The 19,036-nt window shown below is 41.0% G+C and overlaps 1 protein-coding gene across 1 annotated transcript; it reads right to left on the bottom strand.

The window, feature by feature from the left end:
- Nucleotides 1–12,846: 12,846 nt before the first annotated feature.
- On the bottom strand, nt 12,847–18,159 carry LOC109218602 (serine/threonine-protein kinase D6PKL1-like). The gene is made up of 3 exons (XM_019382981.1): nt 17,922–18,159; nt 14,963–16,929; nt 12,847–13,942 (listed from the first exon to the last, which is right to left on the bottom strand). The coding sequence occupies exons 2-3, from the start codon at nt 16,708–16,710 to the stop codon at nt 13,084–13,086; spliced, it is 2,607 nt and encodes an 868-aa protein (XP_019238526.1). The 5' UTR covers nt 16,711–16,929; nt 17,922–18,159; the 3' UTR covers nt 12,847–13,083.
- Between the last annotated feature and the right edge of the window lie 877 nt (nt 18,160–19,036).

The raw sequence follows: 19,036 nt of genomic DNA, 5'->3' as shown, positions 1-19,036 counted from the left end.
TATATATAAAGTCCGCTAGGTTGAAAATCTCGAAAGAGGCGGCCTAGGCAAAAGTTAGGACGTAAAAAAAAAGGAGTCCGCTAGGTTGAAAACTTCGAAAGAGGCGGCCTAGGCAAAAGTTAGGACATAAAAAAAATCACCCAGTCTGAACTACTGTATGACTTGATCCTCTTCGCCGAGGTACGTAGGCAGCTTAGAGTTTCATTCTAAGTTTAGTCGCATAAGTTCACAGATACATATTGCCCCAATTATTGTTTGAATGAGGTATGAAGAAAATGTAAGATCAATCTGAAATGCCATCCTCCTGTTGAACTTTGATCTCATTTGATTTAAAGGGGGAAACCCTCCATGGTAAATTGATACCTTCAATGGGCCGATTTTAGGAGGATGTCAAGTATTTTTTATTGGAGTCTAGGGATTCTTATGTCTTCAGGTTCTCCAAACCTTCAAGTTTGTTGGTCTCCAAGTCCGCCCTCTGCCTTAAAAAAAGAGGAAGAGAAGAGAGGCGTCAAAAGGAAACATAAGTATAAGGAAAAGATTGCTTGGCACAACGTTTCAAATTCAGTGAGACTTGAACTCAAGATAATTGTGAGAATATAGCTCTAAAATTCTGATTGATGGTAAGTAAGACATCTTCCGATCTCGAGGCTTCCATACCAAGATACAAAAGTTTTGGTGAAGTCCCGCAATCTCTAAAATATAGACATAAACCTTAAATAAAATTCTATTTATAACACCCAACTTGAATGTCTATTCAACATATGATTTGCCTCGTTAAAACCTTAACTAAAATAAAACCCAGTGGGAAAAAATTATAAAAAAGGAAAAAGAGTACACATATCTAACAATACGCCTTTTGGTTGCCTCATTAAAAAACCTTGCAAGGAAAACCCAGTAGGACAAAACTTATAAGGGAAAAAGAGTACAACGCGTATTAACTCCCCGATGAGAGCATCAATTCACATCCTTGAGCCTTCGCATTCCAATCTTGTGCACTAGCTTCTTGAAGGTTGACGTCAGCAGAGATATGATGAATAAAATAGCCATATTAACTCCAATAAATATGTTGCACCTTGAAAATCCTCGCTATCACATTATCATGCTTATAGTTATAGCAAGATACATATGTGCGCAAATAGCACTTAGGAAGTGTTATGTCATATGATCTTCTAGATCACTTGCCTCCTTTATTATGAACATTTGCTCGTCTTCTTTATCAAAAAGTTTATTTGAAACGGATCTGTCTATATGCTTTAAACGTACCATAGACTTTGTCCTTCTAGGACCTAATATGAGCATTTGCAATGAGAATATAGTTACTTTCTTTGGGTCAGCAAATGCGTCTGGCATGCTTTACAATATATTGCAAATGAATTATCTTTTCATGAACTTCAAGTTCATATTATCTTATTCGAGGATCTAGATGTACAAATGATAATTCATTCTATGTAACTTTTTCTCAACTATTTATCTTGTCTCCCCCTCATGTTAGAAAACTAACTTTCTTCCTCAACTTTAGAAACATATCTTTGTGCGTTATGGTGTTAGTCAAAATATACACCGCACATAAATAATAATAATAATAATAATAATAATAATAATAAGATGAAAGTATTTAGTTCATGACCCTGAACCACTTGTGAAGGAAAAATGTAATATACTTTCGTATATAACGTATATCAACTAATACATAATTCGTTCTCATAAGCAACAATTTAGCTATTAAGTGGAGGTGCTCAATAAATTATTTTGCTAAATCAACTATGATGTAAACCAACTTATCAAGATGAACTGTCTTGAATAGAAATCTGAAAATTATGCTCTAACTTTAATTATTGAGCAACTTACCTCGCAAACACCAGGTTGCAGGTTAATAGTAATCGCACATGCAACCATTTCATAGATGCATCTTATGTGGTATACATGACAGGTGAATGAGCCCATATTCACCTTTGATATTTCCAGGGGATTCAGTCCCAATTTTAGTTGGTCTATTAATTAATGAGAACAAGCAACATAAGAGAATTCATAAAGAACTTTCTAGTTCTTTTATATATATACCCATGTGAATTCTCTTTTATTTTTGCACATCATACTTAAATTAATATGGCTAAACTAATTATGCCAACTTGATAAATTATCACTATTGATAAACTTTAGGTTTACACCATGATGTGTGCAATTATGAATAAACTCCAAGTTTATTATGATATGGGTTTTTATATCAATAAACATCCACTTCATTGTGGTATTCTGCAGTACAAATTGGAGAATAAAGCGGGTAACTTTTCACATACATATTATCCCGCTACAATTTATAGTAATAGAAAATATTAAATCTTTCCTTTATTTATAGTCTAAATATAACCAACCGCTTTCGCGAATACTTTAGAAACTCAATTAAGTTTCTTTGACAATGTCTTATTGATAATACCAAGACGTCTCGTTAAAAGGTTAGGTTGTTCGTCTTGGTATTCTCCTAATCTTTTTTGACATGTATTTTTTTTTTTTTTGAAAACAATATTTAGCCATAATTTGTTCGATAAGTTTTTATTTAGAAATTGATCACTTTCATATTTCATGCGATTTTAAATATCTTTAACGTGTTCTTATTTTTTAAGACCATTTTTATATTAATTTTCATTTCCAAATTAGAGATGAAAAGGCTCGTGCACACTGCACCTGCATTCTCACATATTTATTTTCATGTCACAGAGTTAACTTTCTGTTTGAAACAAATACATTGTACCTACATTCTCACTTATTTGCAAATGAAAGTCAAAACGAGGTAAAATATAAAAAGGGTCGAGGTTTTTCTAATGACAAAATAGGAAAATTTGATACCTTGCTGGAATAACTTTACATTTCAGTTTACCATTCCAATTGAGCATCAGGTTACATTGCTTTATGTTATGACCCTAAAATCGATCCGGTCGTGATGACGTCTATCGTGAAACTAGGCCAGCCGATACAAATCCCAAATCAAACTAATATTTCATAAAAAACATTTTTTAAGCTATTTAATTGATAATATATCATAACATGGGTCTAAATAACAAGTGCAAAAAAATAACACAAGCCCGACATCGGGGTGTCACAAGTCACGAGCATCTACTAAGGTCTGTCTAAGTACAATAAAGACTATCATAGTCTGGAAATAAAGATACTGAAACGGTCTGAGGAAGATAAGAAGGAGAAGTGCAAGGCTGCGAACGCCATGCAACTACCTTGCCGACCCCGAAAGATCTGCTGGATGAACGATCAGCGCTTGCTATCGCGACCCGCAACTCCTGGATCTGCACACAAGGTGCAGGGAGTAATGTGAGTACGCCAACTCAGTAAGTAATAAGAGTAAATGAAAACTGAGCAATAAAAAATCAGATAATTTCACGTCATAGCACTACAGCAAATATAGTGCATTTCCAAAATAGTATATCATTTATCTCATTTAAAAATCCAAGTTCAGTAAAAATTCTTTGAAAATGTCTTTCTAACAGTTTCAATAGAGAATCAATGAAGTTTAGGGTAAAAATGATGAAAGTCATAAATAGCCCCTCGGACAAGACATGTATCATAAGCCGCCCCTCGGGCATAATATCAACAGAACCAGCCCCTCGGGCATAATATCAACAGAACCAGCCCCTCGGGCTATCTCACAATCACTCATAATCAGCCATCGGCACAACATGTATCAGGATCAGCCCCTCGGGCAACAACATATCACTCACTCTGGGTACCCGCGCTCACTGGGGGTGTATAGACTCCGGAGGGGCTCCTACAGCCATCACAATCCATCTCGTGGCATAATAAATCAGGCCCTCGGCCTCTCATATATCACAAAATAGTACAACATGCTGTGGCACGCAACCCGATCCCGTGATATCCTCACAACACAGGCCCTCGGCCTTACTCAGTCAGAAACCTCTCAAGCCACTCGGGCTAACAGTAAAACAGGGTGCTTAGTTAAAATTTCATTATGCATCAAATCAGAGTAAATAAGACCGAGTTATGAAATCATTAAAATATAGCATGATTGAGTACAGTTATTAAATCAAAACAGTGAGGAATTTCAGTAAAGAAAGCCCCTAAGGGTCCAAATAGATGGCACGAGACCCAAATATGGCATTCTGCCCAAAACATAGTAATACTTTCTAACATATGATAGTGTCAAGTGGTTTCAATCAAATATGCAACTTAGTAGTTGCTACGGGATGGACCAAGTCACAATCCCCAACGGTGCACGCCCCTCACACTCGCCATCAAGCCATTGCGTCACCTCGAAATAGTACAACGATGTGAAATCCGGGGTTTCATACCCTCAGGTCAATATTTACAATCATTACTTACCTCAAACCGGACCAAACTCTACCCCGCGATGCCTTTGCCTCTCGAATCGGCCTCCAAATGCTCCAAATATAACCGAAATCAGTATCACATCATTAATACACGCTAAAGGAACAAAGTCCAAGCGAAAATAATCAAATTAACTCAAAAATCCCGAAATTGGCCAAACCCGACCCCTGGGCCCACGTCTCGGAATCCAATAAAAATCACAACACTAGGATCCTTATCCCCTCACGAGTCCATACATACCAAAATCGGACCTCAAATAACCCCTCAAATCCCCAATTTAAACTCTTCAATTTCAAGCCCTAATTCCCCAACTTTATCCCTAATTTTTCCACAAATTCCATGATTAAACAATGGGAAATCATCACTCATATAAGTTTTATGACTCAAGTTACTCACCTTGCTGTAACTCATGAAACGACCGGCCGGGTCGTTACATCCTCCACCTCTTAAACAAACGTTCGTCCTCGAACGAGTCAAGAAACATACCTGAAGCCTCAAATAGGTGTGGATATCTGCTCCGCATCTCCCGCTCGGTCTCCCAGGTAGCCTTCTCCACGGGCCGACCTCTCCACTGCACTTTCACTGAAGCTATATCCTTTGATCTCAACTTTTGGACCTGCCGCTCCAACATAGCCACTGGCTCCACATCATAAGTCAAATCACCGTCTAACTGAACCGTGCTGAAATCCAAAACATGAGACAGATCGCCAATATACTTCCGGAGCATAGAAACATGCAATACCGGATGCACACTCGACAAGCTAGGTGGCAAAGCCAGCTCATAAGCCACCTCCCCAATCCTCCGAAGCACCTCAAAAGGCCCAATGAAACGAGGACTCAATTTACCCTTCTTCCCAAATCTCATAACACCCTTCATTGGTGAAACCTTCAGTAGAACCTTCTCCCCAACCATGTAAGACACATCACGGACCTTCATGTCAGCATAACTCTTTTGTCTCGATTGCGCGGTATGAAGCCGCTCCTAAATTACTTTCACCTTGTCCAAAGCATCCTGCACCAAGTCTGTACCCAAAAGTCTAGCCTCACCCGGCTCAAACCACCCTACTGGAGATCTACACCGCCTCCCATATAAAGCCCAATATGGAGTCATCTGAATACTCGACTGATAATTGTTGTTATATGCAAACTCCGCGAGCGGTAGAAACTGATCCCATGAACCCCCAAAATCAATGACACAAGCGCGTAACATATCCTCCAATATATGAATAGTCCGCTCGGACTGCCCGTCCGTCTGAGGGTGAAAAGATATGCTCAACTCAACCTGAGTACACAACTCTCGCTGCACGGCTCTCCAAAACTGCAAAGTGAACTGAGTACCTCTGTCTGAAATGATGGAAACTGGAACCCCATGCAGACAAACGATCTCTCGGATATAAATCTCTGCTAACCGCTTTGAAGAATAGGTAGCACACACAGGAATGAAGTGCGCGGACTTGGTCAGCCGATCCACAATCACCCAAATAACATCGAACTTCCTCAATGTCCGTGGGAGTCCAACTACAAAATCCATGGTGATCCGCTCCCACTTGCACTCTGGAATATCTATCTGCTGAAGCAAGCCACCCGGTCTCTGATGCTCATATTTCACCTGCTGACAATTGAGGCACCAAGCTACAAATCCCACAATATCCTTCTTCATTATCCTCCACCAATAATGCTGTTTCAAATCCTGATAAATCTTCGCGGCACCTGGATGGATGGAATACCGCGAGCTATGAGCCTCCTCCAGAATCAACTCCCGATGCCCATCTACATTGGGCACACATATCCGGCCCTGCATTCTCAATACCCCATCATCACCAATAGTCACATCTCTGGCATCATCGTGCTGAACTCTATCCTTAAGGACAAGCAAATGAGGATCATCATATTGGCGCTCTCTGATGCGATCAAACAAGGAAGACCGAGAAACCACACAAGCTAAGACCCGACTGAGCTCCGAAATATCCAACCTCACAAACTGATTGGCCATGGCCTGAACATCAACTGCAAGAGGTCTCTCCCCAATAGGAATATATGCCAAACTGCCCATACTCACCGCCTTCCTACTCAAAGCATCGGGCACTACATTGGCCTTCCCCGGATGATACAAGATAGTGATATCATAGTCCTTTAGCAGCTCCAACCATCTCCGCTGCCTGAAATTGAGATCCTTCTGCTTGAACAAGTGCTGGAGGCTACGATGATCAGTAAACACCTCACAAGATATACCATAAAGATAATGCCCCCAAATCTTCAACGCGTGAACAATGGCAGCCAACTCTAAATCATGAACAGGGTAGTCCTTCTCATGGGGCTTCAACTGACGAGAAGCATAAGCAATCACTCTACCCTTCTGCATCAACACACACCCAATACCAACTCCCAAAGATACACTGCACATGAACCTGAAGCTGATTGCAAAACTAACACTAGAGATGTGGTCAAGGCAGTCTTGAGCTTCTGAAAGCTAGCCTCACACTCATCCGACCACATGAAAGGCGCACCCTTTTGAGTCAATTTGGTCAAGGGTGATGCTATAGATGAAAATCCCTGAACGAACCGACGGTAATAACCCGCCAAACCAAGAAAGCTGCGAATCTCTGTGGCTGAGGACGGCCTGGATCACTGTGAACCGCCTTTATCTTCTTCGGATCAACCAGAATACCCTTACTGGACACCACGTGCCCCAAGAAAGACACTGAATTAAGCCAAAACTCACACTTGGAGAACTTTGCATAAAGCTTCTCCTCCCTCAATCGCTGCAATACAACTCTCAAATGCTCAGCGTGCTCCTCCTAACTACGCGAGTACGCCAGAATATCATCAATAAATACTATGACAAACGAGTCGAGATAAGGCCGAAACACGTTGTTCATCAAATGCATGAACGCTGCCGGGGCATTGGTCAGCCCAAAAGACATCACGAGGAACTCATAATGACCATATCGGGTCCTGAAAGCTGTCTTAAGAATATCCGAGTCCCTGATCTTCAACTGGTGATACCCTGACCGAAGATCAATCTTGGAGAACACCCTCGCTCCCTGAAGCTGGTCAAATAAATCATCAGTACGAGGTAGAGCATACTTGTTCTTGATTGTGACTTTGTTCAACTGCCTATAATCAATGCACATCCTCATCGTGCCATCCTTCTTCTTCACAAATATAACTGGCGCACCCCAAGGCGCAACTCCGCCGGTGCTATGCGATACGGTGGAATAGAAATGGGCTGAGTGCCCGGCACCAGATCAATACCAAAATCAATATCCCTGTCCGGTGGCATGCCCAGCAGGTTTTCAGGAAACACATCTGGGAAATCTCTCACTATCGGGACTGAATCAATACTAGGAGTCTCTGCACTGACATCCCTCACAAAAGCTAAGTAAGAAAGACAACCCTTCCCAACCATTCGCTGGGCCTTCAAGAATGAAATTATCCTACTAGGAACAAAATCGGTCGAACCTCGCCACTCAATCCGTGGCACACCCGGCATAGCCAACGTCACTGTCTTAGAATGACAGTCCAAAATAGCACGACACGGAGATAACCAATCCATACCTAATATTTTTCGAAATCCACCATACAAAGCAACATAATGTCCACTCGGGTCTCCAAACCCTCAATAGTCACCACACACGACCGATATACACGGTCCACAACAACAGTATCGCCCACTGGAGTAGATACACGAACAGATGAAACAAGAGACTCACGGGGCGTATCCAAATAACGAGCAAAATATGATGACACATATGAAAAAGTGGAATCAGGATCAAATAACACAGAGGCATCTTTGTGGCAAACTGAGACAATACCTGTAATCACCGCATCTGAAGCAATAGCATCGGGTTTGGCTGGAAGTGCATAGAAACGGGCCTGACCACCACCTGATCGACCTCCCCCTCTGGGGCGACCCCTAGCTGACTGGGTGGGTGGTGAAGTAACTGGTGTTGAAGTCGATGGCTGACTCCTCTACTGAGGCGGACCCCAAAGACGACGAGGACATTGCCTCCACATATGCCCCAACTCTCCACACTCATAACAACCCCCTGGTGCTGGAGATGGGGACTGAAGGGAACCCCTAGCACCGGGATGACTAGCAGAAGAACCTGGCATGGAAGAGCCCTGAACTAATGGAGCATGGGACGAACTCTGGGCTGGAAGGGCACTAAGTGAGGAATGTCCCTGATGAGAATTGTAAGAGCCATGGCCCGATGATGCCCCACGATAAACTGGGCGGGATGACTGAGCATGTCTGAATGGACGACCTCTGCCGTGCTGAAACTGACCCCTATGAGGAGCACCACTAAATCCACCCTGACCACGAGGTCTCTTAGCCTCCCTCTCAACCCTCTCCTGACCACGAACTATCTGTCGAGCTATGTCAACAACCTCATCAAAGGTAGCACCAAATACTTTCTCTCTGGTCATAAGCAATCGAAGCTAAAAACCGAGGCCATCTATAAACCTCCTGATCCTCTCTCGGTCTGTGGGAACCAACCAGACCGCATGACGAGCCAACTCGGAGAACCGCATCTCATATTGTGTAGAAGACCCATCACCCTGACGAAGCTGCTCGAACTGCCTGCACAGCTCCTCTCGGCGAGACTCAGGTAAAAACTTCTCCAGGAAGAGAACGGAGAATTGCTGCCAAGAAAGGGGCGCTGCGCCAACCGGCCTACGCCTCTCATAATCCTCCCACCAACTAAGTGTAGCCCCGGAGAACTGGAAAGTAGTGAACGAGACCTCACTGGTCTCCAGAATACCTGCGGTCCGAAGTATCCTCTGACACTTATCCAAGAAACCCTGTGCATCCTCTCCCTCAGCACCACTAAATGACAGAGGCTGAAGTCTACCAAACCTCTCCAATCTGCGCTGCTCGTCCTCCGGCATAACAGGAGCTACATAGTCCTGAGCAGCTGCAACCAGCTGGGCCGGAGGTGCCCTCGGTGTCTGAAGTCCCTGCACGACCTACTCAGGTGTGCGAGCGGCGGGAGTCTGGGTGCCTCCCCCGGCCTGAGAAGTAGTTGCGGCCGTGGTAACTGAGACCGCCTGAGCTAGGCCAGTGCACACTAATGGAATCTAGGCCAGGGCCTCCTGAAGGCCTGGGATAACAATAGGCACCGCCGGTGCCTAAGCTGGTACTGTTGGAGCGTCTGCAACTGGGACCTGATCATGAACTGAGGCGGTTGGTTGATCTGCAGGTGCTGCCCTAGCTGCTGTGCGGGCTACACCCTTGCCCCTACCACGACCTCGACCGCGTCCTCGGCCTCTAGTGGCCCCAACTGGTGGTACTGGTGGTCGTCCGTCCTGACCGGTAGCACGTGTCCTCACCATATGTGAGAGAATAGAATAACAGAAGTTTAGTTACCAGAATCAACAGGTTCGCGAACAGGAATTCAAGAATGTGAAGTTTTCCTAAAGGTTTTGCACCCTCTCGAAGATAAGTACAGACGTCTCCGTACCGATCCGCGAGACTCTACTAAACTCGCTCATGACTCGTGAGACCTATGTAACCTAGGCTCTGATACCAACTTGTCACGATCCTAAAACCGACCCGGTCGTGATGGCACCTATCGTGAAACTAGGCCAGCCGACACAAATCCCAAATCAAACTAATATTTCATAAAAGACATTTTTAAGCTATTTAATTGATAATATCTCATAACATGGGTCTAAATAACAAGTGCACAAAAATAACACAAGCCTGATATCGGGGTGCCACAAGTCACGAGCATCTACTAAGGTCTGTCTAAGTACAATAAAAACTATCATAGTCTGGAAATAAAGATACTAAAACAGTCTCAGGAAGATAAGAAGGAGAAGTGCAAGGCTGCGAACGCCATGCAGCTACCTTGCCGACTCCGAAAGACTTGCTGGATGAACGATCAGCGCTCGCTATCGCGACCCGCAACTCCTGGATCTGCACACAAGGTGCAGGGAGTAATGTGAATACGCCAACTCAGTAAGTAATAAGAGTAAATGAAAACTGAGCAGTAAGAAATCAGATAATTCCACGTCATAGCACTACAGCAAATACATTACATTTCCAAAACAGTATATCATTTATCTCATTTAAAAATCCAAGTTCAGTAAAAATTCTTTGAAAATGTCTTTCTAACAGTTTCAATAGAGAATCAATGAAGTTTAGGGTAAAAATGATGAAAGTCATAAATAGCCCCTCGGGCAAGACATGTAATATCAACAGAACCAGCCTCTCGGGCTACCTCACAATCACTCGTAATCAGCCCATCGGCACAACATGTATCAGGATCAGCCCCTCGGGCAACAACATATCACTCACTCTGGGTACCCGCGCTCACTTGGGGTGTACAGACTCCGGAGGGGCTCCTACAGCCCAAGCGCTATCACAAGCCATCTCGTGGCATAATAAATCAGGCCCTCGGCCTCTCATATATCACAAAACAGTACAACATGCTGCGGCGCAGCCCGATCCCATGATATCCTCACAACACAGGCCCTCAGCCTTACTCAGTCAGAAACATCTCAAGCCACTCGGGCTAACAATAAAACAGGGTGCTCAGTCAAAATTTCATTTATGCATCAAATTAGAGTAAATAAGACTAAGTATGAAATCAGTAAAACATAGCATGCCTGAGTACAGTTATTAAACCAAAACAGTGAGGAATTTCAGTAAAGAAAGCCCCTAAGGGTCCAAACAGATGGCACGAGGCCCAAATATGGCATTCTGCCCAAAACATAGTAATACTTTCTGACATATGATAGTATCAAGTAGTTTCAATCAAATATGCAACTTAATAGTTGCTGCGGGACGGACCAAGTCACAATTCCCAACGATGCACGCCCCTCACGCTCGCCATCAAGCGTGTGCGTCACCTCAAAATAGTAAAACGATGTGAATTCCGGGATTTCATACCCTCAGGTCAACATTTACAATCATTACTTACCTCAAACCGGACCAAACTCTAACCCGCGATGCCTTTGCCTCTCAACTCGGCCTCCAAATGCTCCAAATCTAACCAAAATCAGTATCACATTATTAATACACGCTAAAGGAACAAAGTCCAAGCGGAAATAATCAAATTAACTCAAAAATCCTGAAATTGGCCAAACCCGACCCCCGGGCCCACGTCTCGGAATCCAATAAAAATCACAACACTAGGATCCTTATCCCCTCACGAGTCCATACATACCAAAATCACCAAAATCGGACCTCAAATGACCCCTCAAATTCCCAATTTAAACTCTCCAATTTCAAGCCCTAATTCCCCAATTTTATCCCTAATTTTTCCACAAATTCCATGATTAAACAACGGGAAATCATCACACATATAAGTTTTATGACTCAAGTTACTCACCTTGTTGTTAACCCTTGAATCCCTTCTCAAATTCGCCCTCAAAAGCTTTAAAGCCGTCCAAAAATGGTGAGAAATGAGCTGAAAATCGCGTAGATGGCTTTTTATACTTTCTGCGCAGGCATCTCGCACCTGCGGCTCCCTTTCACGCTTCTGCGGACTGCTTCTGCGGTCAAAATAACCGCGTCTGCGGTTTTCACTTAAGTATCCAACTTCCGCACCTACGCCCCAGGCCTCGCAGGTGCGGTCAATCCCTCCGCTCCTGCGACAAACTCTGCATCTGCGGTTGCTTCCCGCGCCTGCGATCATCGCACCTGCGATCCCCACTCCACAGGTGCGGAAACAACAGAAGCAGCAAAAATTCTGCAGCAACAATTCAAGGCCAAACCTTCCGTCAACCACCCGAATCCATCCCGAGGCCCTCGGGACCTTAACCAAGCATGCCAACAAGTCATATACTACTATTCAAACTCGTTCCAACCTTCGGAACACTCAAAACAACATCAAAACATTAAATCACCCTCGGATTCGAGCCTAAGGATTCCAAAACTTCCGAATTCCGCAAACGATGTAAAAACCTATCAAACCTCATCCGAATGACCTGAAATTTTGCACACACGTCACAAATGACACAACGGACCTACTCCAATTTCCAGAGTTCCAATCCGACCCCGATATCAAGATTTCCACTGCCGACCGGAAAACGCCAAATTTTCAATTTCGCCAATTGAAGCCTAAATCTACCACGGACCTCCAAAATACATTCCAAACACACTCCTAAGTCCCAAATCACCTAACGAAGCTATCCGAACAATAAAAACCCAATTCCGAGATCATTTACCCACAAGTCAACTTCCGGTTGACTTTACCAACTAAATAACCAACTTAAGAGACTAAGTGTCTCATTCCGCCCTAAGACCACTCCGAACACAACACCACCAACACGATATGATGAAATACAACTGAACCACACACAAGGAAGCAGGAATGGGGAAAACGGGGCTGTAACTCATGAAACGACCGGCCGGGTCGTTACACCTTATTACATACCACAGTCTACACTTTTACAAAGCATGGTATATTATGCTCTTCATGCAGAGGCGGAGCCAGGATTCAAGCTTATGAGTTCGGGATTCTAATTGTTTGAAGCTACTGGTTCGAAATTAATAATTTATACATAATTCAACAAAATTTTAAAGATTGATGCGGGGTTCGAACCAAAGCTACTGTGTTCCGGTCGAACCCGCTCCCGGCACTCTAGCTCCGGCCTTGTCTTCATGTGTTGCACTTTGTGGAACATGTACACTATATGACCTATATCAATTAGCTACGTAGATCAGACATACATGTTTAACTTAAAAACCAAACCTATACTTTCTCATACCTAGTGTTTCTAAAACATCTCAAACTCAATATTCTCACCTATATTTTTTAACTCATTTTCACACTTGCTGCTCTGCTTATGTTGTTGGTTTGCATCAGGGAAGACATTTGCCAAGTCGTAGGATCGAGGTATTTCTGGAGGTTTTGAGCATCGAATTAACGCCCAGTTGAGTCCCTCAAATAATGGATGATGCTTTATTTCTGCTGCCCCTCTCACAGCTCCTAATCTCTTCTCAGGTTCCTTCTGCAACAACCTTCTCATTAAATCTCTTGCAAGAGAACTAACAGTAGGACTTTCTGGAAACTTAAGACATTGAGAAACCACATTGGCCAGTGTATCCTCGTTTCTTGGCCCTTTGAAAGGAGTCCTTCCATATATAAGCTCATACAAAAAGATTCCGAAGGTCCACCAATCTACTGCACTGCCATGACCTTCTCCTTTGATAATCTCTGGAGCCAAGTACTCGTGCGTTCCTACAAATGAGTTGGAACGAGCATTTGTTGGCTCTACAACAAGCTGCGGTAAAGGTGAGACTTGTGCAGGTAGGTCAGTCTTTAGCTTACGCGTATTTGCTGCAGCAGATAAAAACCTGGGGCTGAAGCAGGATACTTGCCAGAATGGATTTAAGCAGAAGGGATCTATGCAGCTTGATACTGAGCACGGACTAGACTTCTTTGGAGGCTCAATGACAGGAGAAGATGATTTCAGCAAGGTAGGATTAACAGTGCATCTTAGAGACAAATCAAAATCAGAGAGCATGATATGACCATCTTCTCGGACCAATACATTCTCGGGTTTTAAGTCACGATAGACAACTCCAAGCAGGTGAAGGTATTCCAACGCAAGAAGAACTTCAGCAACATAAAATCTGCACACAGCAAATAACAGCCAAAAGTCAAAAACATATAACTTACCATGTCTCACCTTAAAATGTTGAACAAAATCACAAGAAGGCATCTTAAAATCTGGAGAGATGAAAGGCTCAAAACACAGGTTGCATATCCCAACTCATTTCTTTGGAAATTAATTAACCAGAAAATAATCTCCATATATGGTGGGTATCCAGTTAGGATATGACATGCAAGCATGGTAATGTTATAAGAAGGGATGCAAGAGAAATGGAAGCTCATTTTCATTACTTCCACCTATTCACTACACAAATTCAGCATTTGTATTCCTATGCAATCCTACATTTTTTTTCCTGTCCCCCTCTTTACATTGAACTGAATCAACTGACATACATTCTATCATTTGTTGCTAAATGTTTGATATTAGCTACTATTTAGCAATCTCTGATTATTGATTGTCTTCCCCTGAAAGCAACACTTACCAGAAATTCACAGAGTTCTGCCAAAGACACAAGACCAACGCTTAAGGAGGCAAAATGGGAAGACCAAAAAGGACAAGAAACAGAAGTTAAAAAATCAAGGAAAGAGCAGTAAATTTTTGGTTGGAAGATTAGATCCTTTGATGTTTTCCAAAAATTGCCACACTGAACCTTCAAATTTTAAAGATGCAGAAACTCCCCATTGGAACAAGTAGTTTCATTACCTCCCTTGACCAAGTCACAATTTGTATGAAGATCCAAAGTTACAGGGAATGAAGATCTTCATCCCAAGTTTTATGGTATGTGCAATCAAGTAACCAAATTTTGGTTCAGCGGAATAGCAGGAAAAAGCAAACATCAGTAATGCAAACTAATTATTTTGGTTGGCCAATTATCTTATAAAAACAACTTTAATAGATTAATCTGGAAACTGGTAAAGAGGGTATCTTATCACTTATCCAAACCCTGAGGTTTAAGAGAACTTTTTTCCCCTTATTAAAGGCACTTCTAACTCTTATAAGTCTTCAGCCTCTTTAAAGTACCCTAAACCAGAAAAATTACCTGGCAGCTTGTTCAGGGAAATTCTTGCTTGGTTGTTTTTGTCGGAGTACATGCAGATCACCACCTGGACAGTAATCCATCACTAAACACGAGTATTTGTCATTAGTAAAATGGGCATAGAGTGTAGGAAGAAACGGATGATCGAGTATTTGAAGAATTTCTTTTTCAGTCTGAGCTCTCGTCATCTTCCTCTTGCTGGTCAGGAAGTCATTATCCATAACTTTCACAGCAAACAGACACTTTGTGCCCATTAGCTCAGAAAGATAAACATTCCCAATATCCCCACCTCCAAGTTTTCTGAGCAGTTTAAAATGCCTTAAGCCAATGTTTTCATGCTGCTTCTGAACACAAATATTAGATTTCCATCTTAAATCTTTTGACATATGAGAGCAATAACCACTGCGACTAGACCAACTGAGATAGCTTTCATCGCTAATGCTTGTGGTGCTGCTATAATCCGCAATACTACTCTTCGAACTTTGAGACATCTGACCCTTTTCCTTTGACCCCGATGTTTCATCAGCTTTTGTAAGTATACTTCTTTCTCTGTTACAACTCCTTGAGCTCAGAACTAGTTTAGCAACACCAGACTTCAGAGCAGATGAACTAACTTCTATGCTACTTACACAACAGGAATCTGGAGATTCCTTGTCCTCTTCTTTCTGATTATTCCTCGGAGCATATTCAGGTGTCTCACAAGGAAACTCACTTGTACTACAAGCCAAATCACTATCAATTCCATCATTAGATTGCTTGGAACTGCTGACAAAAGCAGATAATACTTTCTTCTTAGAAAAATTTTTGCTTCTGAAAACTGGTTTCATCAAACTTGAGCTGCTAGAAGTAGGCTTGATGACTTTATTTCCTGCACTAAATATAGATGAGCAAGACACAAAATTCGAATATCGTTCCTGCTCCCTGTCCGTTACAATTGCAGCTGTTCGAGCTTCATCTACAGCAGGAACCACCTGATCTTGTACTCGTTCCGCTTTTTCAGCACAACTGGAAGTTGAAGAATGTGGTAACTCCAGCATCTTCTTCTGCCCGGACACTTCTTTCAGGTAACCGTAACCAATATCAATTGCCGGACAAAAAGCCCCACTTTCTGCTTGTATTGTACTTGCCTTATGTTTCATTGCATCTTCGGACAGATTGGATGTATGAGTGACAAAAGTAGATTGTTCTTGAACTGGCACATTCTCAGATTCAGGACTTTTATGTGAAGAATCTGACATCCTCCTCTCTGGGACGAGGGATATCTGCATCAAATTCCCTACGCCTTCATCAACATGACGATTAGGGTCATTAGTCTCAACCAAAACAGCCCTGTACAGTCTATTGACAGCCCCCGTTTCTGAGACTGAAGACAACTTGGAAGCTTTTGACGATTGCTTCTTCACAGCAGCCAGCTCTGATGCCTGAGAGATGCATAATCCTCTCAAGGCCTGCTTCAAACTTACAGGCTCGGAAATTCCTATGCGTGATGCACGAGAGGAGCTAGATCTCATTGGCCTCTTCATCGCACTTTTACTCATTACATCTTTGACACCCCTTTTTGACTTACTCAGGACCCTATTGCAATTCCTAATCTCTATCGCCTCAAACAGTTTATTAATATCATCTTCAATACAATACTTTTTCATACGCTTCATGTGATGATGCATTTGCGCATCTTCATTCATTTTAGATTCAGGATTCTCTATTGGCTCTGTAATCGTAATCTCATTACTACCAGGCAACCTAGCCATTCTTCCTAGAAAACGATATATAAGACAGAGAAAGACAGAGTTTAATACATCCACCGGTAACTATCTAATCCATTTCCGACAAAGCAATATGAGGAGAAAGAAGTACACAAATCAAACAGTATATCAGAAACCCTCCAAATTGTCGTACCATCGTTTTCAACTCCAAAAGATGAACAAGAGCGATGACAGTACTGTATACTTGTATCCGGCATTCAACGCCTGATACAAACAGTGAACATCAGAAATATTAGTAGATAAATAAATTGGACACTTTAAGACATTGTAAGCATCAATATTTATGATTGCAATTACAGCCAGCTGTTTACAAGTTAAAGCAAATAAATGTTGATAAATTTGTTAGTTTACATAATGATGACAAACACCTCCAGGAACATATAAAACACAAATTTAGAGCACAAGTTTGTTTCCAACATATGTTAGCCTTTCTTGCATATTTATCAATGTCTATAGTTCACCTATTTTTCTACTTCATCTAAAATCTCTATTTCTTTAGTTGGTACTTTGCTGTATATACAAGCTCAAGCAATTTAGTTCTAATTTCTTTTTCACAATTATACAAGAAAAGGTTCAAAAAGTTATTCAAAAAATTCAAGATAAAACTTATTCATAGTTAAGAAAAAAATGAGTAGTATATGATCCATGATCCACTGACTTTATCATCCAATCATTATGATGCTCTAACCGTATATATAACTTAAACTCATTTAAAAAACAACATAAAGGAAGCAGAATAAAAACTGGGTACGCTAAGAAACATTCAAAATATTAATCTTCAATTGGATTGCATAACAGGAACTCTTCCTACTTAATACAAGGCAAATCAACAAAGCTATTCTCACAGCATAAAAATAAATAAATAAATAAATAAATTTGCAAAAACCAGAAGAAAAACATAATACTCCTTCTGTCCCAATTTATGTTTGACTCTTTGCTTTTCCATCCATCTCCAAAAGAATGTCACATTTCTATATTTAGAAACATTTAACTTTAAACATCTTATTTTACCTTAATAAGATGATTTATATCCAATAAAATATTATGATTTGCTACCATAAATTTTAGATTTTTTTTTTTGTTTTTTTTGAAAATAATAAAAAACAACCTAAACTTGTTATTGTCCCCAAAAACAATTAGGTGCAAAATTTAAGAAAATGAAAAAAAGAATATATAGAAAGGGATGAAGGAGCAACCTGAAAAGTGATCAAAGCAAAGGGAGAGCTGAAAATTTCATTGAACTGAAGATAAGTAGGGCTATTTATTATGCGTTTAAAGGAGAGGTGGATGAAGTGAAATACAAGGATATGTAGCAATGGAAGATAAGGAAAATCCACAAGTTAATTATTACAAAACAAAGCTTTGGAGAGCACGAGAGAAAGAGGGTGAAATTGAATGAGGAAATGAAACAAATAGACTTGTGTTGGCAAGAAATTTCACGAGAAGTCACACTCTTCATATTTTTCTTTTGTATGCCAATTTGGTGGGAAAAAAGATACTAGTTACTAATACTTGCATTAAGTTACTCCTAAACCGTCATTTTAATGAGTGAAATGGGCAAATTTTTATGGGACACGTGAATAAATAATCTCTCCGCCAAACTAAATATTTAATTTATATATTTTTTAAAATTAGTCTAATATTATCTATTAACATTGTGACACACATGCTCCACAAAAGCTGAATAGTGCACTTAATTAAATACTGGAGTAAGTTATTTATCCAAATGATCAATTCCACTTAATATTTTTTCTCATTTGAACGTGGAGACAGGGAGGTTGCTAGAATAATTTGTTTTTATAGTGTTCCTTTTTAGTGTTTGTTCTTGCTCTTTTTTAGTTTTGCTTAATATTAAATGTTCACCTTTTTGTTATTGCTTTCATTTTGGGGGGAAAAAAAGTTGAGCTGCAGCATTTCATTTGCTATTTCAGTTCAAATATGGATAGACTTTGTATCCACTTAAGTATTGAGCCTAGAGTTTTACTAGATCTTGTCGAGATTCAAATACAGGCTATGGGACCATTTAAGATATAATTTTTCTAAAATGAGTATACAAAAAAAAATTCTATGGTGATAATAAAGTGCAGTTCATTCTTGTGAAAAATTTCAGATTCAAATTCTTTTTATACTTCTTTTTTTCTTGCTTTTTTCTTCAAAAATATGAATATTATTTTACATTGCGGACTTTGTAGAATTTGGAAATCTCTAGCACAATTAAGCTATTAGCAAAGAGAAAACATATGAAAATTAGGTAGAATCTCATATTTTATCGAGAGAAAAACATAAATAGGCAAAATTCAAGAAAAAATTT

The sequence above is a fragment of the Nicotiana attenuata genome, unplaced genomic scaffold, assembly GCF_001879085.1.
Source record: "Nicotiana attenuata strain UT unplaced genomic scaffold, NIATTr2, whole genome shotgun sequence".
NCBI lineage: Eukaryota > Viridiplantae > Streptophyta > Magnoliopsida > Solanales > Solanaceae > Nicotiana > Nicotiana attenuata.
This window is presented reverse-complemented; position numbering and strand designations above follow the sequence as displayed.

Excerpts from the sequence above, each read along its gene's own strand:
- LOC109218602 (XM_019382981.1), bottom strand. The coding sequence starts at position 16,710 with ATGGCTAGGTTGCCTGGTAGTAATGAGATTACGATTACAGAGCCAATA. Across the intron at positions 13,943-14,962 it reads TTCCCTGAACAAGCTGCCAG|ATTTTATGTTGCTGAAGTTC; the intron begins GTAATTTTTCTG and ends TGCTGTGTGCAG.